Source organism: Phymastichus coffea, unplaced genomic scaffold, assembly GCF_024137745.1.
Source record: "Phymastichus coffea isolate CEN01 unplaced genomic scaffold, Cenicafe_Pcof_1.1 PCOF00255, whole genome shotgun sequence".
Taxonomy (NCBI): domain Eukaryota; kingdom Metazoa; phylum Arthropoda; class Insecta; order Hymenoptera; family Eulophidae; genus Phymastichus; species Phymastichus coffea.
Window position 1 is genome coordinate 62,920 of NW_026707066.1, and position 26,129 is coordinate 89,048.

The 26,129-nt window shown below is 30.7% G+C and overlaps 6 protein-coding genes across 7 annotated transcripts; 4 read left to right on the forward strand and 2 right to left on the reverse strand.

Annotated features, from left to right (window-relative positions):
- The first annotated feature begins 430 nt into the window (after positions 1 to 430).
- On the forward strand, positions 431 to 5,606 carry LOC131674554 (chromosome-associated kinesin KIF4A). Its single transcript, XM_058953286.1, has 14 exons — positions 431 to 560; positions 635 to 860; positions 927 to 1,365; positions 1,425 to 1,690; positions 1,977 to 2,420; positions 2,529 to 2,916; positions 2,987 to 3,353; positions 3,777 to 4,077; positions 4,149 to 4,285; positions 4,370 to 4,558; positions 4,631 to 4,825; positions 4,897 to 5,076; positions 5,151 to 5,224; positions 5,303 to 5,606. The coding sequence occupies exons 2-14, from the start codon at positions 635 to 637 to the stop codon at positions 5,319 to 5,321; spliced, it is 3,225 nt and encodes a 1,074-aa protein (XP_058809269.1). The 5' UTR covers positions 431 to 560; the 3' UTR covers positions 5,322 to 5,606.
- Positions 5,607 to 7,033: 1,427 nt separating this feature from the next.
- Positions 7,034 to 11,604, forward strand: LOC131674560 (transmembrane 9 superfamily member 2). Of its 2 annotated transcripts, none has more exons than XM_058953296.1 (15): positions 7,034 to 7,498; positions 7,801 to 7,868; positions 7,930 to 8,023; positions 8,091 to 8,229; positions 8,297 to 8,418; positions 8,490 to 8,616; positions 8,687 to 8,832; positions 8,895 to 9,071; positions 9,251 to 9,407; positions 9,466 to 9,643; positions 9,735 to 9,894; positions 9,974 to 10,125; positions 10,185 to 10,296; positions 10,370 to 10,541; positions 10,614 to 11,604. In XM_058953296.1, exons 1-15 carry the CDS (start codon positions 7,382 to 7,384, stop codon positions 10,679 to 10,681), a joined length of 1,989 nt encoding a protein of 662 aa, XP_058809279.1. In that variant the 5' UTR covers positions 7,034 to 7,381; the 3' UTR covers positions 10,682 to 11,604. The 2 variants fall into 2 exon arrangements, with proteins under 2 accessions (XP_058809279.1, XP_058809280.1); XM_058953297.1 differs by having other exon boundaries at positions 9,263 to 9,407.
- Positions 11,605 to 11,634: 30 nt separating this feature from the next.
- LOC131674556 (apoptotic chromatin condensation inducer in the nucleus) lies at positions 11,635 to 18,205 on the reverse strand. Its single transcript, XM_058953289.1, has 10 exons — positions 18,087 to 18,205; positions 16,168 to 16,494; positions 14,340 to 15,825; positions 14,200 to 14,272; positions 13,999 to 14,118; positions 13,757 to 13,940; positions 13,458 to 13,663; positions 13,041 to 13,277; positions 12,708 to 12,968; positions 11,635 to 12,631 (listed from the first exon to the last, which is right to left on the reverse strand). The coding sequence occupies exons 3-10, from the start codon at positions 15,821 to 15,823 to the stop codon at positions 12,512 to 12,514; spliced, it is 2,685 nt and encodes an 894-aa protein (XP_058809272.1). The 5' UTR covers positions 15,824 to 15,825; positions 16,168 to 16,494; positions 18,087 to 18,205; the 3' UTR covers positions 11,635 to 12,511.
- LOC131674563 (NADH dehydrogenase (ubiquinone) complex I, assembly factor 6) lies at positions 16,501 to 17,788 on the forward strand. Its single transcript, XM_058953300.1, has 4 exons — positions 16,501 to 16,712; positions 16,776 to 16,998; positions 17,071 to 17,466; positions 17,526 to 17,788. Exons 1-4 carry the CDS (start codon positions 16,597 to 16,599, stop codon positions 17,703 to 17,705), a joined length of 915 nt encoding a protein of 304 aa, XP_058809283.1. The 5' UTR covers positions 16,501 to 16,596; the 3' UTR covers positions 17,706 to 17,788.
- LOC131674555 (zinc finger protein 665-like) lies at positions 17,783 to 22,338 on the forward strand. The gene is made up of 13 exons (XM_058953288.1): positions 17,783 to 17,828; positions 17,948 to 18,144; positions 18,470 to 18,862; positions 18,924 to 19,036; positions 19,095 to 19,243; positions 19,313 to 20,010; positions 20,083 to 20,417; positions 20,502 to 20,848; positions 20,912 to 20,985; positions 21,049 to 21,256; positions 21,325 to 21,422; positions 21,699 to 21,938; positions 21,997 to 22,338. The coding sequence occupies exons 2-13, from the start codon at positions 18,001 to 18,003 to the stop codon at positions 22,177 to 22,179; spliced, it is 2,982 nt and encodes a 993-aa protein (XP_058809271.1). The 5' UTR covers positions 17,783 to 17,828; positions 17,948 to 18,000; the 3' UTR covers positions 22,180 to 22,338.
- A 193-nt stretch (positions 22,339 to 22,531) lies between these two features.
- Positions 22,532 to 24,623, reverse strand: LOC131674562 (ubiquitin-like-conjugating enzyme ATG3). Its single transcript, XM_058953299.1, has 6 exons — positions 24,385 to 24,623; positions 24,078 to 24,266; positions 23,758 to 24,006; positions 23,530 to 23,679; positions 23,332 to 23,459; positions 22,532 to 23,268 (listed from the first exon to the last, which is right to left on the reverse strand). The coding sequence occupies exons 1-6, from the start codon at positions 24,454 to 24,456 to the stop codon at positions 23,106 to 23,108; spliced, it is 951 nt and encodes a 316-aa protein (XP_058809282.1). The 5' UTR covers positions 24,457 to 24,623; the 3' UTR covers positions 22,532 to 23,105.
- Positions 24,624 to 26,129: the final 1,506 nt, after the last annotated feature.

Below are 26,129 nucleotides of genomic sequence, written 5' to 3' on the forward strand. Positions count from 1 at the left end.
GTAGAAGCACACTGCTTGCTGAGGATTGTATATTTCTTCGAAGTTTGAACGATAAGAAAATGATTAACTAGCAGAAGTATATTTTAACTTAGCGAAGAATTAAGCGCCATGCCGATTCCATTGCACTATATTTATATTTTTCTCTCGAGTCTCGACACTCGACACTCGACTCTCGTTAGTCGACACACATATAGAGTAGAGCGACCTCTACTAACAATTGTCCACCATTTTCAAATTTTGAAAAAATACGGTTAGCTGTCCTGCGTACAGTAAATATTAGATATCTTACGCTGACCAATAATCTGTATTTTCACACATTTTTTCCCAAATTAATTTTTTCATCATTATAATTAGTGATTAGCTTTGTTCTAGGCCAAAACAGCCTAATCAATGCCTATTAATTACTATCACATGATGCGTTACTTTATTCTATAATATTGTGCTATCGTAATTCATTACACAAGTTCAAGTATCTGTGTTCTATAAATACTTCTGGATTGTGTATTTAGTTGCAAAAGTAAAGATACTTTCACCATTGTATACTTCTTCTGTAGCTTAAGGTGTTAATAATTATAATTTATTCATTTCAATTGATAGCTTGTTATTAAAAAATATACTTACAAATTATTTACAGATGAGTGACGATTTGGTAAAAGTAGCAGTTCGTATAAGGCCTCTAATTCAATCTGAAGTAGAAAAAGGCTGCCAGACATGCCTCAGTGTTATTCCTGGAGAGCAACAAATTCATATTCAGTCATCAGACAAATTTTTTACTTTCAATTACGTATTCCCTGCAGAAGTTAGCCAAGAAGATTTTTACAATACTGCAATAAAAAACATGGTTTCAAATATTTTTGAAGGTAATTGATAAACTTTTAATACAATATATAGATCATTATTTTATTTTTTTGTAAGTTATTTTCCAGGCTACAACGTGACAATTTTGGCTTACGGGCAAACTGGCAGTGGTAAAACTTTCTCTATGGGCACAAATTATAATGAGAATGATGCCAATTGTGGTATAATACCAAGAGCTGTTAATGATATATTTGAGCAAATTTCAGCAAAAGAAAAATTGGAATATAAAGTTACTGTTGCATTTATGGAATTGTACAAAGAACAACTGTATGATTTATTAGCCAAAAAGCCTCGAAGTCAATGTATGGTTGATATCAGGGAAGATGGAAAAAATATAAAAATTGTTGGTTTATCTGAAATTCCTGTAACAAATACTCAAGAAACTCTTCATTGTCTTGCTAATGGCTCATTAAATAGAGCAACTGGAGCAACTGCAATGAATGTACAAAGTAGTCGAAGTCATGCTATATTTACTTTATCTGTTTATCAACAGAAAAGAGATGATCCGTAAGTATTAACTATACATTAAAATTTATATACATCTAACTTAAGGTTTTCTTGTTTAGAAACACTGCCAAATTTGCCAAATTTCATTTTGTTGATTTGGCTGGATCTGAAAGAAGTAAGAAAACACAAGCAACAGGGGAAAGATTTAAAGAAGGTGTAAATATTAACAAGGGATTACTAGCTTTGGGAAATGTCATCTCACAACTTGGTGAAGGTGGAAATTCAACTTATATTGGATACAGAGATAGTAAATTGACACGTTTGCTGCAAGATTCTCTTGGTGGCAACTCTGTAACATTAATGATTGCATGTGTTAGTCCTGCAGGTTTATGTCAATCCAATAATTATATTGATTGATACATTGATACTGGTGACATATGTTTTCGACTTTTTAAATTTATCAATTTAATAAATGCTACTTCACAAACATATAATATTTAAAAAAAGGCTCACAGGTGAAACATTCCAAAATTAAAAATTGCTGAAATAATTTATTTTGTAAATAATATTAAATATTATGTAAAATTAAAAAAAAATATAAAAGGAAAATGTGCCAGTGTCAATATCTTGAAAGTGCGATGTTACAGTAACTTGCAATGTTTGACTTACAGATTACAATATTGATGAGACAACAAGTACATTGCGTTATGCAGATAGAGCCAAGAAAATTAAAAATAAACCTATCGTTAATCAAGATCCGCATGTTGCTGAAGTTAATCACTATAGAAAAATTATTCAAGAACTGAAATCTGCTTTGTTCAGTAAAGATGGAGGTGGAAATTTGTGTCCTCAAGAACATGCAGAGTTGATGGAAAAAAATGAATCTTTGCAGAGAAAGTTAAGAGGATTAACAGAGACATTAAATCTTAATTTAGTTGAAATGGTTCATATGCATGAATTATCAGAATTAGCTGAGAAATCACGAGAGAAATTAAAAAATGCCATTTCAGCTATTTTGGAAGATTGCGAAAATTTACTTAAAGATTTTGATAATGATCTAAATGATATTGAAAATCATAAAGTGAAGTTGGAGAATATTTGTTTTAAAATCATAAGTATGAAGTATATTATTACTCATATTTAAAAATAATTTCTTATTTTCTGAAAATACTCGCTTATAATTTACATTTTGACCATTCAAATTTATCATTTCATTATTTTAGTGTTACAAAAAGAGCAAAAGCAAGCTGTGGAGGAGCTAGTAAGCCATGAGCTATCTGTTGAATCTGCAAAAAATGATAGCTTAAATTCTGATTCTATTTTGAGTAATCCTGATGAAAATGGAGTACACAATGAAACTTATGACATAGATGAGAAACATGAAGAACATACTCTACAACAAGCTGAAAGGGTAGATGAAGTTCAGTATATTAATCGGCAACTAGCTATAAAAGAAGAATTGGTCTCTAATCTTTTGAAAAATTCATCCCAATTGGTAGAGTATCAAAAAGAATTGGAAGAAATGGAACAAGAAATAAAGAGTTTGCAAAGTGAAAAAGAAGAGTTGATACAAGCACTTCGCAACGCTCAAACTAATAATGCCTGTGCAAAGTATGTATATAACCATTTTATTTATAACATTTTGATTAATCATTTATTAACCAGTAACATTCAATTTAAGATTATCTGAAACTCGGCGTAAAAAAGTACAAGAATTAGAAAAACAAATTACTGAATTGTCACGCAAATGCTTAGAGCAAAATAAGATTATCAAAGGTAAAGAAAAATCAGATGTACAAATAAAAAACTTGTCTAATGAAATAATGGCTTTGAAGCAAACCAAAGTTAAGTTAATAAAAAGCATGCGAATTGAAACTGATAAATTCAATAAGTGGAAAAGACTAAGAGAACAAGAACTGTCTAAATTAAAAGATCAAGATAGAAAGCGTGTTAATCAAATTTCAAAACTTCAGGCCGAACACGACAAGCAAAAGAATGTTCTCAAGAGAAAATTGGAAGAAGCTCAAGCAATTCAAAAAAGGTTAAAGGTAAATAATTGTCCTTATAAAACATCTTTGTAATCGTAATCAATCATAATTGTATGATAAAGCGGATTCACTTTCATAAACACGTTTTGACACGGGCCTTTATTTGTTAAATTTTACGTAACACAAATAGATTTATATGAATGCCGAGGTTAATTGTAGAAATAATTCTTTAATAAATTATATTGTCATCAACAACCGAAGTGTTTTCGAAAATAGTAAATGCTTCATAAAGACATATATATATTTAAATATTTACTTCGCGAATAATTTTTTACAATTGTAAACGTAAACGAACATTATTAGTAAGTTTTGCAATTATCGATGATTTGAATTGTAATTCTGATATAAACGAACGATTCTATTACTACTGATAAAATATCTAATTTTTATACAAATATTTATAATTATATAATTTTTTCGAAGAATGCTTTGGATTCACAAAAGAAAGTTGCTACTCTACGGCGGGAAAAAAATGTCAATTCAAAAGAAGACGTTTCTTCTTGGGTAAATCAAGAACTAGAAGTACTTATGAGTACAGTAGATGCCGAATGTACAATCGAGAGACTGAAAGCTGATAAAGCAGTGTTAGCTAATCAGTTAGCTGAACTTCAATTAAACCACGAATCAAGACATCAAGCACAAATTGAGGAACTTGTGGAATTTGTTGAATTAAGGAATATACAAATTAATGATCTTGAACAACATGTTAAGGAATCCAAACAAGGTTCTCTCAAAAATTTTCATAGATAATTGAAATTGTTTCGATCAAATTTTAATATAAAGGATATTTTGCAGAAAACAAAACGAAATCAAGGTGGCACGTCATATCCTCTATGGCGGATGCTAAAGATGCTTTAAAAATACTCTTTGAAATTACAGCTTCAAATAGAAAAGACTTCAGTATACTAAAATCACAACTTGATGATGTGATGGTAAATATTGACTGAAAAATTTGATGAAACTTACGTTTTCAAACAAATACCTGCATAACTCAAAATCATATTGACACTTTTCAGGAAACTAACGAAAAACTAAAAGCTACAATTGAGAAATACCAACTTGGTGAATCGAATTCCAAAATGAGGAGAGAACGATTGGGTATGCAATTGAATAATGACTCAACAATTGAAAAAAATCAAATTATACAAAATTTGCAAAAGCAGCTCAACTTTTACAAAGAAAAATGTGAAAATTTAGAAAACAAGGTATCTCAAATTTTTCCAAAACAAATGTATTATTGAAAAAATTATATTTACAAAAAATTGGTATTGTTGCAGGTGTTAACAGAAAGGGATATAAATATAACTGAGAAAAAGCCGATGTATAAAGCAGTTAAAAGTGTTATAAAGCAAAGCGTAAATCCTTATGATAGCTTCACTATAACAGATGACAGTTTGCTAGAAGAAGATGATGACGAAAATGATCCAGATTGGCAAAAAACGCCATTGTATACAAGAATTCGCAAACAAGAAGTATTTATTATACGCTACATTTTGTTACTCTAGTTTTATATAAAATAATAATAATTAATTTGTCGTTAAAGCACGAGCTTAAGCAAGTTGCAAGGGAAAATAAAATAACGCTAAAGAGGTCCTCGGGTGGACAAGTTAAATGTAACTGTAAAACACAATGCCAATCACGAATTTGTTCATGTAGAAAAAATGAAGTTTCATGCGAAAACTGCAACTGCAGTCCACTTTTATGCACAAACAGAAGTGTCGATGTAAGAACTAGATATATTTTTATCAGTTCATCAAAAAATCAACAATATACCAATATAAAATTCTGATTTTTCAGACTCGGAGAACTCTATTTTCAGACGGACATGAAACTAATGATGGTGACATTAATATTGAAGTCAAAAAACAAAAGCAAGTTTTTGCTTCTATTCCAAGACAAGATTAAAAAATGAAAAGTAATAAACTAATTTGTATTTTTTTCTATTTTAGACTTGAAACTGAATCTTAAGATAATAGCCATCAAAAAGCAAATTTCTAGATTAACGAAGATTAATTTATGCTATTAAAACTACGCAAAACTATTATCAAAAAGCAACATATTGTTGAAGAGTTGGATTTCTTGTAATTGGCTAAACTTGTTTATTCTTAATCTTTCATTTAGTGACTAAAAGAATAAAATATTGTAATTAAATACTTTGAATTCAAATAATTGTATGTACATACATAATTTTGAAATGATTAAGAATAGTAGTTTGAAAAACACTTTACAAAGACAGTAAAATAAAGCTTCAAATAAAGCGAGTAAATAGTTTCTCTAATATATCTAATAATATTTCAGGTAAGGAGTTTTTTTGTATAAATTATAAATACTTTAATTAGATAAAGTAGTACTTTACGCAACTAGTGCGAGAGGAACGCGTTGCGTATACTATGTTTTATACAAAAATGCGAGAAGCTCGTTCAAATATTTAAAAATATATTACAAATAGAACAGCCATTATTTAATAACTACTGAGGATATTGAAATACAAAAAAATGTGACGTTTGAATAACTTTTTAAATTAATTATCGAAATATATTTGACTTTTTAATAAAAAAATGTACCTTTTCACTTAATCGATCATCAAAGGATGCATCATTTAAAAATCGCTTGTGAAAACCTTTGATTTCTTTTTTTTGTGAAGCGATTATTCTTTTTAATCTTGCAATCAGCTTGTGGTACATACTAATATCTATATTATCAAACGTTTTCAGTGTACTTTTTAATATAGAAAACTTTACCTATAATGTTGATGGTGAACGGGATTTTTCTAGCTCGTTAAAATACACTAAAAAGACTTCTTCCTTGAATGAATTTGTCTTTGCTGAACGCCATGCTTTGAATTGATTGTAGCATGATACGTATAAACGTTTCGATGATTCAGGTAACAAATTCAAAATCACATCTTTTGCAGCTTCGATAATTTCAGAAGGTAATTCATCATTACTTTCTGATATACTTGAATCACTATTAGAATTCATTTTTAATTTCTTTAATTGTCACAAAAAACTACACTTGTACAATTAATTACGACCACACTAACAATTGAACCGCAAAAAGAATTTGTTATACCTCCATATAGTCAGTTACACGACTGAACGATAACTAGGAAAATGCACGGCCGACTGTACGTATTAAAAATTAGTAAAAAGGGTCAAAAAAGAAGATACTTAGGAAGACGCAGGTAGTCAAGGCCTGTACCAAGGTATCGGTGTTCGATGACACCAGGAAAAACCCAACACGTGGGGGGAAAGTCGTTTAAGTGATTAGGGAAAGCATAGCTGCTCTCGGAGGACTCCCTGTTTTCGGTCTCGTGGTTTAGCGGTTTATGTAATAAGTTAAAAAAAAAATTGTAAAGCAAATGTGAGTCAAAATTGTCGCCGTCCCTTTCAGTACGATAAACTCGCCTATGCAGATGTGTTTCATATTCTAGGCGGTCATTTGAACTTCTTAAACACACGGGCATTGTATTTCATTTCTTCTCGCACGCTCTCGCTTTGGCTCTGAACACGTGCGATTATAGCCGTCTTTACACACAAAAAAGTGTGTAAGAATTCGAGCTTCTCGCACGATTGTATAAAAAAAGATAATATTATCATAAAGAGGTACTGATAATCACCGCTTTGACCGGGGGCATAGTAGTAGTGCGCAGCTCACTCCGCGCTCTTTCGGGCGCCGTTGCGCTGTTGCGGCCGCCGTTGTTCATGACGTGTCATGGCAGTCGAATTTTTGATGTGTTGAACGATTATAAGAACTTTGGCAAACTTGTGAGAGTCTTGTATGCATACGCCGAAAAGCACACACAATTCATTAAAAAGTCTATAAAGCAGCGCGTACCATGCTTACTAGTAAATTTTTGTTTTTAAATATTTGACCTACTGCGTGTGACTCGAATGAATCACACATACATATCTAGTGTAAATCGGGTGACAATTAGTAGCGCAATATAATAACTGGACAACAAGTACAAAAGCGCACAACGTTAGTGTCTGTGTTGCAAGTGTGAAAAATCGCCACAGGCGAGAAAAATGTCGAAAACGATTTTTCTCTTGTATGCTTTATGCATATTTACTGGTAATTATGCTTTTTATCTGCCAGGCCTTGCACCGGTTAACTTTTGCGAGCAAGATGCGGAAACATGCAAGGTATTTTTTTTCATCAAATCTTTCCGCTTTGTAAATTTATTTTTATTTTATCTTCTAATACTAGAATATTATTATTTTCTTACCGGTTCTTTTATTTTATCCTCGTTTTTCTATTTTATCTTAATTATTTAGATAAGTATTTGTTATTTTAAAGGTTACTATTTCTCTTGCTTTATATCCTGTGCTGTTACATTAAATCTATGATTCAAATAATGTACTTGAATAATCTACCATAATAATATTTACTACTTGTGCACATATGGGTACATACTGAAAATTTCATAATATTTTTTATATTTCAGTCTGATATTCGATTATATGTGAATCGTCTGAATTCTGAGCAATCGGTGATTCCTTTTGAGTATCATCAGTAAGTTAAAAAATGATAAAATCATTCTACCAAATACTAAGATGATCAATACATTTTGCAGCTTTGATTTTTGCCTAACTGACGAAAGCCAATCCCCATCTGAAAACTTAGGTCAAGTTTTATTTGGAGAACGTATACGTCCTTCTCCTTATAAAGTAATATAAATATGCATTTCTTTTGTTAACGCTATAATTTCATATGTTTTTACTCCTTTTTTCTTAGTTAAAGTTCAAAGTTGATGAAAAATGTGCAAAAGTTTGTTCAGTAAAAAAGTATTCTGGTGATAATGAAGAAGATGAAAAAAAATTACAAGTTTTAAGAACAGGAATACAATATTCTTATCAACATCATTGGATAGTTGGTAAGCATTGATAACTTTTATAAACATGTGAGATTTTTTTGAATAAATGATTTTTATTTACATGTAGACAATATGCCAGTGACTTGGTGTTATCCTCTGAATGATGGTCATCAGTATTGCAGCATTGGTTTCCCAATGGGGTGCTATTACAAAGAATCTTGGTCTCAACAAGACAGTTGTAGCATAGATGTAAGCCCAGTAAAAAAATTATATTTTATGTATTATATTCACTATAATCTTAACTCACTTTCAATTTTTAGCCAACCTTGTACAACAAACCTAAAACTTACTATCTGTTTAACCATGTTGATTTATTGATTACTTATCATAATGGTGCTAATGAAGATTGGAATGCTGGAACAAAGACAAGTAGCGGCCGAATAATATGTAAGCATCTCAAACATTTATTGTAAAAACTTTAATATACTTTGCTTATTTTCTGATGTTATTCTGTTAGCTATAAAAGTTACACCACGAAGTATAAATCATGACAACTTTGAGTCACCAGATTGTCAGAATAAAAAGCCACTAGAAATACCTTCAGAACGATTGGCACCTAATCAGAAAATCAATGTGTTGTATACATATAGCATCCGTTTTCAAGTAAGTTTTGCAATTTTATATAAAATCTAATTCAATAGAGTTAATATGCTGGATAATTTTAGGAAAATAACACTATCAAATGGTCTTCAAGATGGGATTATATTTTAGAATCCATGCCCCATACTAATATACAGTGGTTTAGTATACTTAACTCTCTAGTTATTGTATTATTTTTGTCTGGAATGGTGGCAATGATAATGCTTCGTACACTACATAAAGACATTGCTCGATACAATCAAGTAAGTCACAAATGTTAAAAAATGAAATCGACAGAAATGTACATCAAATTATAACATGATAGCCTGATTATAAACTTGGCAGTTCTTAAAGTTCTAATCCCTTTTACAATGCATGTGATTGTATTAGAAAGGGATCAACGATAGCTTTGTGTAAAATTGTCTGTGTTATCGTAACGCAGGCTTATTTTCAGATTGAATCAGGAGAAGATGCTCAAGAAGAATTTGGATGGAAACTGGTTCATGGGGATGTCTTCAGACCTCCCAGGAAAGGAATGCTGCTGTCAGTACTTTTGGGATCTGGTGTTCAAGTCTTCTTCATGGCACTAGTCACTTTGGGTAAAATTGATCTTGTTTAAAGTAATATTTCAAGTTATAATTGTGACATGTTTTTTAGCCTTTGCTTGTCTCGGATTTCTTTCACCTGCAAATAGAGGAGCTCTTATGACTTGTGCTATGGTTTTATATGTGTGCCTGGGAATAGCTGCCGGTTACACTTCAGCTCTAATTTATAAAAGTTTTGGCGGAGAAAAATGGAAATCAAATGTTTTGCTTACATCAATGTTGAGTCCAGGGTACGTTGATGTACAATACATAAAAAGCATTGAATTTCTATGGTCACTTCTAGTGATTGTATAATTTACATTTGAACTTGATCGTTTTCAGAATAGTTTTTAGTCTATTTTTCATTATGAATCTAATATTTTGGGCTGAAGGAAGCTCAGCAGCTGTTCCTTTCAGTACTCTAGTGGCTATTCTAGCTTTGTGGTTTGGTATATCTGTTCCTTTGACCTTTGTTGGGGCATACTTTGGTTTTAGAAAAAGGGTAATAATATGATCAAATGCACAATATTGGTTATAAATGTGTTTGTAAAAATTTATACTTGGCCATAAAAATATTTTAGGCTATTGAACATCCCGTTCGTACGAATCAAATCCCTCGTCAAATACCTGAACAAAGTTTTTATACACAAGCAATTCCTGGAGTCATTATGGGAGGTGTTTTACCCTTTGGATGTATATTCATACAATTGTTTTTTATTCTCAATTCTCTATGGTATGTAGTACATTTTAAAAATGATTTTAAAAATTGTAAATAACAATATATTTTTTCAGGTCGAGTCAAATGTATTACATGTTTGGCTTTTTATTCTTAGTATTTCTTATTCTTGTGATCACATGTTCTGAAACAACTATTCTTCTGTGTTATTTCCATCTTTGTGCCGAGGTAAATATACGTAAAATTGGAAATAAATCATTATTAAAATACAAATCGTCACGAATTTTTGTGTCAACTATAGGATTATCATTGGTGGTGGCGTAGTTTTCTTACGTCAGGTTTTACAGCATTCTATTTACTAATTTATTGCATACACTACTTTATAACTAAACTCAATATTGAGGATGCTACTTCAACCTTTCTTTACTTTGGATATACTATGATTATGGTTTATTTGTTTTTCCTATTGACAGGTAGGTTATTATATACTAAGAATGAAATAGATTTGATTTGATCTATTTACTTGAAAAAATTTATACTTACAGGTTCTATTGGCTTCTTTGCCTGTTTATGGTTTGTTAGAAAAATTTACAGTGTAGTCAAAGTTGACTAATTTGACCGCAAGTGAACTACAAAATATTGAAAATATCTTAATCACATACAAAATCCAAAGGGAAATAGTTTAGTTTTCTTTTTTTTTGTAGGAAATTCATAAATTTCATATTTCTAGCATAATAGCATCATTTCCTTTGGTAAAATTGTGTACTACATACAAAATTGTAAAAAAAAAACTATCTAAGTACACTGAAATGTAATGAAAACTAGTAGAACGATGGATTTAAAAAAATATCTGTCATAAGAGAATACAAAAGCAGAACGGATTGATCATGTTGACAGAATTAATTTTTCATCGAAATTATTTTTTTTTGTCGTTTTACTTTTATATAGCTAAAATAAAGAAAACTTGATTAAAGTCTGTAACAATAACTTGTGAAATGTTAACTTATTATCATTTAATTTAAGAATTGATGTATAACACAGACAATTTCTAATGCGACTCCACTAAAAAAATGAAGAATTATCTTTAACGTGACTAATACGTTTGGAAAATTTGAAAAGATTTTATTGCAAAATAATATTAAAAATAATACAAATATTAAAATATCTTGCTTTGATTTTTAATAATGATGTAGAAGAAATAGAAAGATAAGATGGTCAAATGCACACGAAAGTGTCGATGATTTGTGTAAATTATTGTGATGTTAAACAGTGTTATTAATGAAAAAAGTGAGTCATACTAGTGTCAACACATTGTAGTAATATTTATAAAGTAAGGATTATAACCATCGTAAATTTTTCCAAATTTTTTCAATAATAGTAGGTACTAGAATTTTTTTCACTGAAAATAATTCTTCATAACAAGATTGTACAACTGTAAATTTTTAGAAATAATTATGAAATCGTGTACAGTGATGAATAAATGTGTTTGCGTTTTCTATTTCTAATATAATAATAATAATAATAATAAACAACTTCATAAATAAAGAAAAAATGTCTTATTTATTTCTTAGTATTTATTATATAAACAGCTACAAATGGTGTATGTTATAATAACATTTGACGACTACAAAGAGACAAGAAATTGTAACTGACTTTAATTCATAATAATAGAAATTTTACAATTTTATTACTTCTAGAAATAAATCGAATACACGTATATACAGTTGATTTTCCAATACTTGAAGAAATATTTCACAATAACAATGTACTTCTATTGTACTTTGTATACAATAGCATGTATCTTGTAAGCAAATATTTTTTCAAAAATGTAAACTTATAAGAAATTTGGAGAAGCTTTGTGAGTACTACATCATAAAAAAAATTGGTTTTATGACAACGTTGTATACGGCGCTCAGCCGTTGAAGTATACTTTTCATAAATATGATAGTTCAATTAAGTTTCAAAATCCTAAATTTTTTTTACAACTGGTAGAATTATTTTTTGTGAAATTCCTCCAAGTTTAATGTCTACACACATAAGATATCAAAATGTCTGTAGTCATAAAGAAATTCCTTGATGATCCTGCGATTTTTGAAGACTTAACGCCTCTGGGAGATTACTAAGTTGTTTGATGACCTGTAAGAATCATGCTTAATGGTGAAAATAAAGGTTGGGAGTAGCGAATAGGAATTCATTCAAGTAAAATTTCAGGAATAAGTAAATAAAAACTATTATATCATTTTTTTCAAACAGCATGAACATAAAAACCAAATATGCCAATAAAATGTTAATAAATACGTGACAACAAGGAATTGTGAAAGATGCTGATTTAAATAAACAATTTGGATGAAAGTGCCAGGGACTGAAGAAATTTGAAAGGTTTGAAAGAAGGTTTTAAGAGAATAAGGTAGGAAATATGTATTAAAAAAAAAGTCAGAAAAATTTATTTTCGAGGGCTACGACGACGTCGAGAATCTCGACTTCGTTCAGCTCGTCTCATTTCTTCTAATCTACGTGCATGTTCAGCCATATGTTGCCTCCTCATTTCCTCTTTAACCATAATCTAAATTGAAAATGAAATTTATTTAACGTAATTACGTAAAATTTTAATTTATTAAAGCAACTTTAAATATTTTTACCTGTTCATTAGTCAATGGCAACCAATATATACAAGGCGTGGATCTAGTTTTCCTAAAAAGATCGTCCAAAAGTTTCGCTGTGGGAGGTTCTTCTTCCTTTTTCTTGAATTTTCGAGCAGGAGGTGGAAGGTGAGCTTCGAGTAACGGACTTCTACTTCTTTGTCGTTTCTTTTTCTCTAATTCCTTGCGTTCACGTTCCTTTTCTTTTAGGCTTAAATGGCCATCTTCTTTTCCTAAATCCCACTCTCGAATAACAGTGATCTGTCAAAAAAATTTTTTAAATTATTGAAATACGTCATATCTTCATGTTAACATTTTTATTTATCGACATACCTTATTTATCACAGTACTTCGATCTTCCCGCGACCATTGATCTTGTTGCCACGACTCAGTAGATAACATAGGCTCAGCTGCTTTTCTTACAACTGGTTGATCTTTTAATGAATCACGAGCTGCTTCCATATCTTCTTTTGTAGCATATTCTACGACGAGTTTCTTTGGATTCGATGGAGGCCACGATACTCCATGTAAGGCTTGTCTCGTTTCAAAAGCTTGATCCTCGTTTGCATACTAGAATGAAAATATATACATACATACATACATACATACATACATACATACATACATACATACATACATACATACATACATACATACATACATAATACACACACACACATACACACGCGCGCGCGCGTGTATATGTATATGGATGAATATGCCTACTGCTGTAATTAAATTAGCTCATACCTCCACAAAACATTTAGATTTTATCCTATCCATCCAAAATCCATTTTCAGCTATGGTGCCAGTACGAGATAAAAGTTCTTTTATTTGATTTAGTGTAAAAGGGCGAACTAAATTTTTTATCAGAAGAATTTTTGTTGCTTGAGGTTCTGGCGGACTTGGTGAAGTTGGACGAGGTGTTTCTTTAATGCTTATTTTTCGTCTACTTGCTAAAAATCAATTAATAATTTTATTGTTTGAAAGGACGTATTCTTTCACAGTAAATAAAGTAAAAGTATAGAATAAAATAAACAAAATTCTACCTATATGGTTATCCATTTTATCATCTCCTTTACGGTTTGTATCATTTCTTGATGAAGCATCATTCTTGGGCTTGTGACCATCAACATCTTCACTTTTATCTTTGTAGCGATCCTTATCTTCATCTTCATCCTTACCAAGTCGTACTTCGTTCATTGATAAAGGTTTAGCACCCGGCACCAAAGCCTGAAATAAAATGAAACGTGAAAGTTTCAGTATAAAAATATACAGACGTAATAAATACCTTTAAGGAATCTGTAGAAATTGAAAATGCTGGTGCTACATCAGTCGTAGTTGTAACACCCCAACGCCGTCTTTTTGTAGAATTTTTCCGATCTGGTTGTTCATTGTCAGCATGATTTTCCTTTTTTATAATTATAAACGATGAAAAATCCATCAATTCTAAATATTAAATTAAAATTACGTCATTAGAAATTATTTTTACCTTGTTTTGATTGTCTTCAGTCATGTTGCTTTCTTCTGTCTTCTTTTCTGAATCTGTAGGCAATCGAGTTGTGCTGAAAAGATAGTGATATCAGTTAAAAAATATCAAAATTAAATTTATGCATTAAAAAATATGCTTACAATGATCGTTTTAAGCTCACTTTTGCTGGTTTGGACACGGAAAGTGTTACATTCAAATCATCTGATTTTTCATTTATTTCCAGAATATCATCTTTCTCTATAATACTTTCTGAAAGTTCTATTTCTGGTTCCACATTAGTAGACATAGAATTTTCATCAACATCTGTAGATTGAACTGTTTGATTTTCGTTGTTTCTTTTGTTATTAATATTTTGAACACGGAGAGAACCTTCCTCTTTTTCCTGTGTTTCATCATTTCTTGATATACTTTGTTCGTCATCTGATGATTCAGATGCAAAAGGTTCATCATATTTAGATGGATTTTTTGTTCTTGGTGATTGCACCTGATTGTCTTGAATATCTGATTTATCTCTAGAATCTGAGGCATTGTCAGAATTTGTTTCTTTTTCGAATTCAATTTGTTCATTTTCATTTCTGATAAGCTTAGTATCTACAGACTCTTCATCAACTGCTAAACTTTCGGTTTCAAGATTACATGTTGCTATATCTGAAACTGTTTTATTTTCTTCAATCAGTGATCCTTCATGAATCTCTGAATTTTCCTCTCCTGATATAATATTTGTCAAGGGTTCATTACTCACACTGACATTTATATCAATAGGTGGTTCAGATAATATTGTATTAGAGGAAAAACATGCTTGATCATTAGAATGTTCTTGAGAATCTTCAGATTGTTGGATGATGGACAAATTTTCTGGTACATATTTAGCATTGTCATCTGTTGTTTGAATTGTATATGAATTATCAATAAGTAGATTTGAAGACTGGTTGTCCTCATAATTTGGTGGCTGAGACAATGTCTCTGCTGAAGTTGTTTCAGGCAGGTTGTCCTTGAAATCTGCTTGCTGATCTATGTTTGTTTGATCATCAGACAAGTTGGCTGAAGTGGTTTCAGGCAGGTTCTCCTTGTAATCACTTACCTCTTGATTAGAGTCCTGACCTGGGTGTGAAGAAGAGGGATCATCAATATTTTCACAAATAGGCAAATTCTGAGAAGATGCTATTTGCTCATCAACTGAGTCAACCTCTTCTACACCTCCCTCCCCACTATCTGGCCACTTGTTTGATTTTTTTTTACTTATAGAGCTATCAGATGCTTCTGAAATATTTCGTTGCCTGCAAAGTTTCAGCTTTTGTATTTCTCCAGGTGATGCATCAGCTCTTGCTACTTTCCACACTGATCCACTATCCTCTTCATCTCCGCCAAGAACAGATTTGATAAGGTCACTGGATGAAACAGGCTTTTCCTGCTGTTCTTCAGTATCTTTGACTTGTTTGTCAACAGCAGATTCCCTATTATCCTCAGAGCATGGTGTATTTGAAGTGTTGTCTTCTGGATTTTCTCGTTCAGGTGAAGGTGATGGCGATGGTTTACCTCTTCGACGAGTTGTTCTCCTCGTTGGCTTCTCTACCTTTTTTTCTGGAGAACCTTTAGCCTTGTTTCTTTCACTTTTACGTCGCATGTCTAAAAAAAGCAAGGTTTTATTTACGATTTTCAACAAATTTCACAAGTTCATAAATTACAATTTTGAAATGTTATCATATTTATTTATCGTCACATACTAGGTTAAAAATTAATCTTATAATCGTTGCTTAGCAACTTTGTTAGTAATAATTAATGATTAATTAAAAGTTAGCAATAATGATCAAAATTAAGCAAAACAGGTTAATTTTTTTGATAGGTTAGTGGAATTATGTTCAAATACGATTTGCATGGATAGCTTGGCGTTACTGCGGCGACGATTACGGCATGCACTATCTCAAACTCAACAACAAGATAAGGAAAGTTGAAACTCTTTTATCTTACTTGTAAATGTAATCTGTCGATGAATAAGAGATCGATTGCTGTGCGGTACTCCGACTATCTTGATAGTTCTTGCTTATTTCATAAAAAAGGATGCAATCGAGGAGCATCCGATATATTGGCATATATGCGTATGTACGTGTATAGCGACGCTATTTGCCGGAGCCAGTGAGCTCGAAACCACACCAAATACACGGCCTTAATTAATCATTGAAACATTAGATCAAGTAGAGCGTTTGAGCACCGTATATAGTTGCGAAACGCGCAATGAACGAGCTGTGGCGCCACGTCGTGGTAAAATCTAGCAACCTGATTACTTCCCAGTTTAACCTGAAACAAGAATTGGTTCACATAAATCGCTGTCTGGAATGAATAGTTTTTTCAAAAATAATAAATAATTATTATCTTTCGATTTTATTTAATTATATTGGAATGAACTTGATTATTGGATTGTTGAAAAAGTCACCAGAGCTATTTCATTACCAATTAAAACACTTGAAAACAGTTGCAGGACAAACACCTGCAGAGTACTGTTTGAATTTAGTAAGGTAAATGCTTATTTATATTGAATAAACATGAGAAAATTTAATGAAAGGTTTATATTGATGCAGAAAAAATGATTATGAAAACTTTTTATGCACCTTATTACTACCCAATAACCTGAGATCTTCAGCATTTGCGATAAGAGCTTTTAATACAGAAATTGCTTTAGTTGAAGATCAAGTAAGTGATAATAGAATTGGTCTGATGAGAATAAAATTCTGGGAGGAAGCATTGAATGACATATATAATGATCGACCACCAAATAATCCAACATCACTAGAATTGCATAGAGTAAGTTGAAAATTTGATAAGTATGTGAATATTCTTTTATAATTTTTAATAAATAAATTTAATTTACAACAGATACTGAAAAAAAATAAATTATCAAAATATTACTTTGAACGTTTAATAAACGCTCGTTTCAATCAACTCAACACATCAATCTTTATGAATTTAAACTCACTAGAGAAATATGCTGAGGATACACTGTCTTGTACTTATTATCTTATATTAGAAGCACAAGGCACTAAAGATATTCATACTGATCATTTTGCTAGTCACCTAGGAAAAGCTCATGGTATTGTCAACTTAATACGTTCAATACCTCATAATGCAAAAAGAAAAAGTATAGTTTTACCACAGGATATACTCATGAAACATAAAGTTTCATTTGAATCGATTATCCAAGGAAAAAGTAGTAAAGAACTTTCAGATGTGATTTTTGAAGTTTCATCAAGAGCTAAGCAACATTTAGATAAGGTTTGTCACAGTATAACATTAAACTTTTTTAATACTAAATTAATTTTTTATTATTGTAGGCTCTATTAATGAACAGTAAAATTAAAGAAGAGTCTAAAATTATTTTCCTGCCATCAATAATAATTAGTAATTATTTAAATGAATTACAACTTGCAGATTTCGATATTTTTCGCGTTGCATTACGAAAACAAACATCTCTTCTCCCATTAAAATTATATTGGAATAAATTATTTTTGTAAATAAATCACATAGGTTTTAAGAAGTAAAGGCTACTAACTACACAATTTACCTTGTTCGTGTTCAAAATACACTGTAGCGAAATTTCAACATAACCTATTTAGCAGTTCTATAGAAATGAGCATGTATGCACACCACAAAGAATATATTAACTATTAATTAATCCATGAAGTTCTATTAATTAAGTGTTACAAATAATTTATAGTGACAATGTAAAGAAAATTTTACAAAAGTAAAATTACAGGCTACACATTGAAAGTACGAAGAATTTTCATCCTCTATAACGACTTTGGCGTCATGGCTATGGCGAAAATTAGTTTATACAATTCGACAGTTTGTCGATTATGTGCCGAAGAAAATAACAACGGTGAAATATTATTTACCGATGATTCCGAAGAAACAGATCTGAGTGTGATGATCAATCGTTATCTGCCGTTGAAGGTACTATTACGCGCGTCAAATTCTCCAAACACGTATACCACAGTTTAGACTTGAGCTTGACTCCTTTACAATTGCAATATGGAGGCTTCATTGGATTCAATACTGCTCAAATCAAATCATCTTCAAGATTTATTTTGTTTTTCTTTTTTCTGCGAAATATTTTATTTTGATGACAACAAAGAATCGCAATTAATCATTAACAATGGATTCACAGCCTTTTAGCTTGATATATGTCATTTTTATATTTTGATGTTTGAAATGTAAAAGCATCATTGATTAAATTTATTTTGTTAAACTTGATGGAAGTCCTTTTAATTATTTTTAGGTCTACAATGATGGCAAACTACCCCGTACCATATGTCCTGGTTGTAATATACAATTGGAAGCAACTGTGCAATTTTTTCAGTTGCTTGTTAATGGTCAAAATAAAATACGAGAAATGTGGAATGAACAAGTTGAATTTGATAAAAAGTGCAAAAGAGAACAATTCAAATATAAAAATATTAATATTAATTTAGCCACTGAGTTGACTAATGAAGAAGAAGAAGAAGATGATACAACTATTCAATCAAATGAACATGAAATTTTCATTAATGTAATTCCTGATGGTTCTGTATATGCCGCTGATCATGATTTGAGCTTACAAATGGAAGGTTTGGATAGACCAAAAAAAAAAAGAGGACGCCCTCCAAAAGAATTATTGGATGAAGATTTTCAAGTAAAGTATTTTTTTGACCAAGATAGGTTATCTCTTTATTAATATTTATTAATTTGCTTAGGAAATTAACAAAAGTGACTATGCTGAAGATATGAGCCAGGATGATGAAGAAAAACACGATGAAGAATATGAAGTTGATGGGAGAAGAAGAAGAAAACGTAAAGTACCCAAGAGGTAATTAAACAAATTAATTTAAAAAAGTGTCAAGTTTATTAATAAATTTATTATACAGATACATGGAAAGCTTACAAGGTAAAGAATTGGATAAAATCTTTAAAGAAGAAGGTGTATATGATGATGATTATGATGGAGCATCAATGAAACATGAAGTCGATGAAGTAGACTTGAATATTGCAACTTTAGACAGTAACAGTGATACAGGTTTACAAATTTTTATTTATAAAATTCAAATGTAGTTTGGATCATGAAAGATTTTTTCACATTTTTTAGAAATTATTGGTCATTTGGAAACTATTGAAGGTCAACATTTGAATGAATTAGTTGTTATCAATAAAAATAAGTGCCGTCAAAAATCAAAATTATTAAAATCAAAAGCAAAAAGAAAACATAAATTTATTTGCTTATATTGTGGAAAGGGATTTTTACAACGTAGCAAATACATCATTCATAAAAGTCTTCACAATAAAATCATAAAATATAAGTGTATCCAATGTGAAAGTCTATTTTTAAATGCAGAAGAATTAAGAGTTCATCAAAAAACAGAGTGTCATTCTGGAGAGAAAATAATTGAATGTAATGACGAAGAAATTGCTTTAGTTGTCAGTTCTAATGGAAATTTCAATGTTAAATCAAATGATGCTGATGACATGATGGAAATTTCTGCTAATATTTCACATCCCACACCCGATATTGCTTTTGTAAATTCTGAAAGTCATGATCAATTAAAAGATGATATCAATAATATGGAAAGTATAACTGAAGAAGAAACAACTCAAGATCTAGAATGTAGAGATAATGATAGTTCTCACAAGTGTGAAAAATGTAACAAACATTTTCAATCAAAAGATAGTTTTGAAAGCCATGTAAAAGTAGTGCATCATGGACAAAAACCTTTTGTATGTGAGATATGTCACAAAGCATTTGCTTATGACTCAAGTCTGAAAGGTCACAAGGAACTCGTTCATTCAGTAAGATTATTTTATTTATTTCTAATTTAATGGTTGAATATTATGATGTCTTAAAACGATCTGTTTTTCTAGGTCAGTAAAACTGATAAAGGATTTCCATGCGACGTATGTGGAAAAGTCTTGAACCACTCAAGCTCTGTTATGTACCACAAAATAACTGAACATAATGGCCGTCGTTTCGTTTGCAATAAATGTGGAAAAAGCTTCAAACATAAGCAGCTTTTACAACGACACCAACTTGTACATTCGGAAGATAGACCTTACCCATGTAAATCGTGCAATGCTTCATTTAAAACAAAAGCTAATTTATTGAACCATCAATCAACACATACTGGTGAAAGAAAACATGCATGTGAATTGTGTAATCAAAAATTTGCCCATAAAACCAGTCTAACTTTACATTACAGGTGATTTTACACATTTATTTAATTTAATAAAAAATTATTTAAAAAGAATATTATAAAAATGAATAGTGTTCATTTGATTTTCAGAACACATACTGGACAAAAACCATACAAATGCGATGTCTGCTCTAAATGTTTTTCTCAGAATGGCAATTTACAAGAACATATGCGAATTCACACAGGTGAAAAGCCATACTGCTGTGATCATTGCGGTCGTAAATTTACAACATCTTCACAATTTAAGTTACACGTTAAACGTCATACCGGTGAACGCCCGTGGAAATGTGATAAATGTACAAAATCATTTTTACACAAAGACACTTGGAAATGTCACGTTCGCAGACATAATGGAGAGCGACCTTTTGTTTGTAACCACTGCAATAGAGGTTTTACTGAACAATGGGCTCTGAAAAAACATTTACGATTTCACACAGGTACTTAAATGTATATTCACTATAAATGCATTTTACCATTTTCAATTTTTTCTGTTTTAATAGGAGAGAAGCCATATAGCTGTGAAGTTTGTGGAAAAGCTTTTGCCGATTGTTCTAATTTAACCAAGCATAAGAAGGTATGCCAACATCTTTGTTAATCATGTTGAAATTGTAGCAGTTTTTTAATTTTAATACTACAGGTGCACAAAAAAATATCAGAATCTGAAGAATTTCTGTCTGAAGGAATGTGGCAAATTTTACCAAGCGTGACGGAATCAAACGCAAATACACTTGAAAATATAACTCAAGTTATAACAACAGACGAAGTTTCGGAAGACGGTATGCCACAAATTGTATACGTGGCCTACGAAGATGTCGAAAATTCGAATGAACCAACTTTGCAATTTGGTACGAAACAAAACATAATTTTTATCGACGTTTAAATATTGATTTAATATTTACATCTTGTCATACAGATAAAGATAACACTTTGGCTAGTAGACATGAGTCAAACTTAAACAGTAATTTAGAGGAAGAAGATCAAATTCAAGCAGATTCTAATTTGCAGCTGCAAGTATGTGTATTTAGTAATTTTTCTTACATGATGTTTGTAAATTTTTTTTTTTTTCGAGACTCCATGAGTGGAGACTTTACATACCTTCGAAAACGGAGAAAATCTCGTTTCACACGTATTGAAAAAAAACAAAACTAGATGCATGCGCGAGAAAGTGTTTTCAGCCTCATGTGGCCTCTTCACTATCGCTTCACTTAGGCGCAAACGTCGACAGGACGCTGAAAATACTTTCTTACGCTAGTTTAGAAATATACTATTACATTTTTATTGCTGTAGATAACAGATGAAGATGGCAATGCAATACCATTATCAATGCAAGCAGCGCAGCATTTCTTTTCTGGAGGACAGTTTTTCAGTCAATTAAATGGAGGTCAAACTATAAGAATCCAAAGTATGGTAACTCTATCAGACGTTGATGAAATTGCAGAAAGTAATGAAAAAGAAAATAATATATCGGAAATATCTACTGTTTCTACAATTCAGACTGATGCTGAAGCTATTGTTAAAGTTTTAGAGGTACAGATTTCGACGGTAAAAATTATTAACTTCATTTATAACGATATAATATTTCTAGGATGAAGATCCCGATACATCTTCTGTGGCCAATATTAATGAGATCGACTCAAACGAAAGACTGGAACTATCTGATGGTCAACAAACCATAGAATTCATTACGCAAGATGGCCAGAAAGTGAGACTGCTTACTGCTATGAGTATAGATTCATCGCATGTAACACCAGAGTACCTAACTATTTAATCAAATGGCTCATTTAGTTCGAGTTGAAAATAAGAATTGTTCCGATTGTTATAAAGTTCCTTATAGTGCTAAGCTATAATTAGGCATCAAATAATTTATATTAATAATTTTTTCGAATTATTAGAAATATGCTTATTACTCATCGATAGTATGCGTGAAAATGACAATTTATGTAAATATATACTATGTAAATACACCTTAAAAATTTATTTGATTTGTGAAGAAATATCATACAAACTCTCAGATTGATATTATTTAACTGAAATAATGATTTAAAAACAATTATACTGTCAAAATTTAATTTTTATTATATTCCTCGTACACAATATGATAAAAATGGTATAATAATATATTCATAATGTGAACTGAGTTTATGAATATTTTATCAGACAGTAAAACAAATAATATACATAGATGCAATCTAGAAACCGAAACATTTAAGATATTAGCATACAATTATAGATGATACAAAAAATTTTTAGACTTCATTGATGTTGTCAATGAAGTATTTTTGTGGTTAAAACATAATAAAATTATTTGTATAAAAACATGTAAGACGATCTCGTCATTGTTTTAATTTTTTTTAAGGCTCTGCTATACATTTTTATAGATGTACTGAATTTTGTAATAGTTTCATTTGCTTATGATTTGTCTAAATTGTATAAGGTGAGTCTGAAAAAAAATACTATCGATAAATGTTCTTACTTAACGTTCGCTATAAATGCAAGAAAGAATGACGCTTACGATGTTAAGTCTGATACAATGAATTTATAATTTTTACTTATTTGATATGGGTAGATTTATACTGGATTACGTTGAAAAATGTACATAGTATTTAAAAAAATCTTTCAAATTACTAAATCTATTTTTTAGTTTAAAAAGACTTGATACAAACTTATTATTGCAAATTCTAAACTACCTCATACTTAACTTGAGCCAGTCAATGTCACATTCTGAGTATAATCATATTCAATAGTTGGAATAACAGATTGTACAAATTTTAAAAATATTATTAGATACATATGAACTCCCAATTCCCTGCCACCTTCCATAACAGTTGCTATTATCTTTTTCATGACTTCAGCATGTCTGAAAATTGAAGTAATAATTGATAGTTGAATTTTTTTTTTACACAATTTAAATAACCCTTACCTGCAGGGATGAACAGATGCCATTGGTGGTCCTGGCATATGAGGATGTGTTTCCATGGTAACTGTTTTCTTAGCATGGTCCTGACTAACATCTTCATACATCTCTTCTACAGTTAGAGGTTTACGATTCTAAAATGAAAATGTAAAATATTTATGCTGATATTAAAATTATAAAATTTTAAGATTAGTACAAATTTACTTCATCGTATCCAAAAATCCATAATCTTGGAGTTTGATAATATTTATCATAAGTAATATGTAGATCATATGTACGGGTTCTTATAATTTCACCATCTGCACTTGCTTCTTGATTTTCTTTGGTAACCTTCTTTGTTGTTTCTGCAGTATACTATAAATAATTTTTATTAAATTGTATTATGGAATATCAATTTGTTTCAATGAATAAGTTATCAACATAAGCTCTTACTTCATCTTGTTCATCAAGCATTCCACTGACTTCGAAGGCTTCCATGTCAGCTGCTTCTTCATCGTCATCATCATCTTCTATGTCTCCAGCGATATTTGTGGAAGAGTTTGGTTTAGCCTCATCCAAAGTCATTTCAGAAACTTTTTCTTCTACACTTCCAACACTAATGCCATAATGATGCGTGTCAACCCAACCACCCTCTGGATCATCTGCTTCTATAATTCTTTCTTGTTCATCACAATATTCAATCTATAAAATAAAATATAAATTAAAACATAATAATTGAAGATTACAACAAAAATTTAACCAAAATGTATTACTTGTTTACATCTTCTAGTACAAGGAACATTACGAGTAAGTAGGAATTGTTTATCTTTTGGCAAATATGGTTTTATTCTATCCACATCTCCAATAGCCCATTGCCAAGTTGGACAATGATGTACTAAATGCTCTCCAGCAGCCACAAATTCTTCAGGTGTTAAAACTCCGGTTTCTCGAAATTTACTTTCCTAAAGGAATTATCAAAACTTATTAATGTCTTTCTTTAGAAATAGATATAATTTATAGTGTTTAATAAATGACTGAAACAATTTTTTGTCAAAATAAATAACAACTAAATTATTAAACCTTTAAAACTGGAGTTAAATATTCTGCAACACTGAGGGCTGTGCCCTTGACGGAATTAATTACACTTTGCATTATTATAAATAAATGTTATATCAACGAGTATTGTGAGTCACTTCATACAAATAAACTTTTTCTTTATTTTATGAAAATGTTATTCCACTGTTGTAGGAAAAGAAAATGTTTCATTCGCGTACATCGACGCACCTGCAAAATTATTAACAAACGTGTACACAGTTCAGATAAACTTTGATGTAGTTTGAAGTGTATATATATATATATGGATATATATATATATATATCCATAAAATGTACATAAACTTCTAGGTTGGAAGTGAAGTGCTATCTATATATGCTATAGCTTAGGGCTATATGCTATAGCTTTATAAATTTACTTTTACTTTACTATAGATGGCGAAAGTTAGATCTCAAAAGTTAGCACTCAAATTCAATTTTTTGAGATATTGTATTATGCAAATTAATTAGAACATTAGGTAGCTCATTTCAATAACAACTTTTGTAAATGACACTCCTTAGTTTGTCTACAAGTTATTCCCTGAAAACAATAAAATAAATTTTTGGTACTTGATGCCAGTATTTAAATTTGAATTTAAAGGAGAAATAAATGTTATGAAAAGTTGTATAAGGAAATTAATCGTTAATTTATCTCATCAACTAATGGAATTTAGAATAAAATCGAAGATAAATCTATTATTTCCGTAAATAAAAATAAATAATTGTTTTATCGTATGTTAAAGGCTTGCGCGGTCTCTATTAGGCCATATGTGGCGAGGGCCTTAGCACACTAGTTCAAGGGGGGGACGCATGCGTATGCCAGCCCATTCGTCGCCCTTAGGCCCCGGTCCTATAGGTATACGTACGGATCCGGACGGATACGGACGCGAATCGCAACTCTAGTAACATCACTAAAAATATCTAGTTCGATTATTTAGTATCAACACTACCGGTAGTGAGTAAAAGTGACTGTTGTTTAAAACTGTAGCGTCGAACGTACCACATTTAATGTTCAAATGTCAGATCTACAATTTACTTTTCAAATTTTCATGAATATTGCTTATTGATGAGTATGCTAATGTAAAACAAGTTTTTGGGATAATTAATACATATCATTTATATATATTTTCTTCTTCTTTTCATATATTCAAGTACTTCCATAAAATTAAGGCCTAATTCCACTAATTGTAGTTGAAAGTCTAGCAATTCTCTATCATTTGCCATCTTATAGACTGCAATAATGTAAAGGTTAGATAGGCGATCATTAAATGTGTACGTTCGGCGCTACAGTTTTAAACAACAGTCACTTTTGCTCACGACCGTTAGTGTTGGTACTAAATAATCGAACTACATACATATGTATTTTTAGTGATGTTACTAGAATTGTGATTCGCGTCCGTATCCGTCCGCATCTGTACGTACCTATATGGGACCGGGGCCTTATGTAACGTAAAGACAAACGAAAATGTTGTAATTGTTAAAAATTACTGTTTACGAATTACTTAATTGTTAAAGCTATTTTATTAATAACATATTTAAATAATATTTAAATAATATATCCTCAACATATCGTATTTTTGTTCAATTTCTTTAATATAAAATTATGGATGTTTTTAAATTTATTATTCTTTTATGAATTCATTATGTAACTATTCATTGAATTTAATAATGCACGTTATGATAATGGGCTTTTCTCTGAGTAATCTTAATTATATACGGTCGCTTCGGTCGCT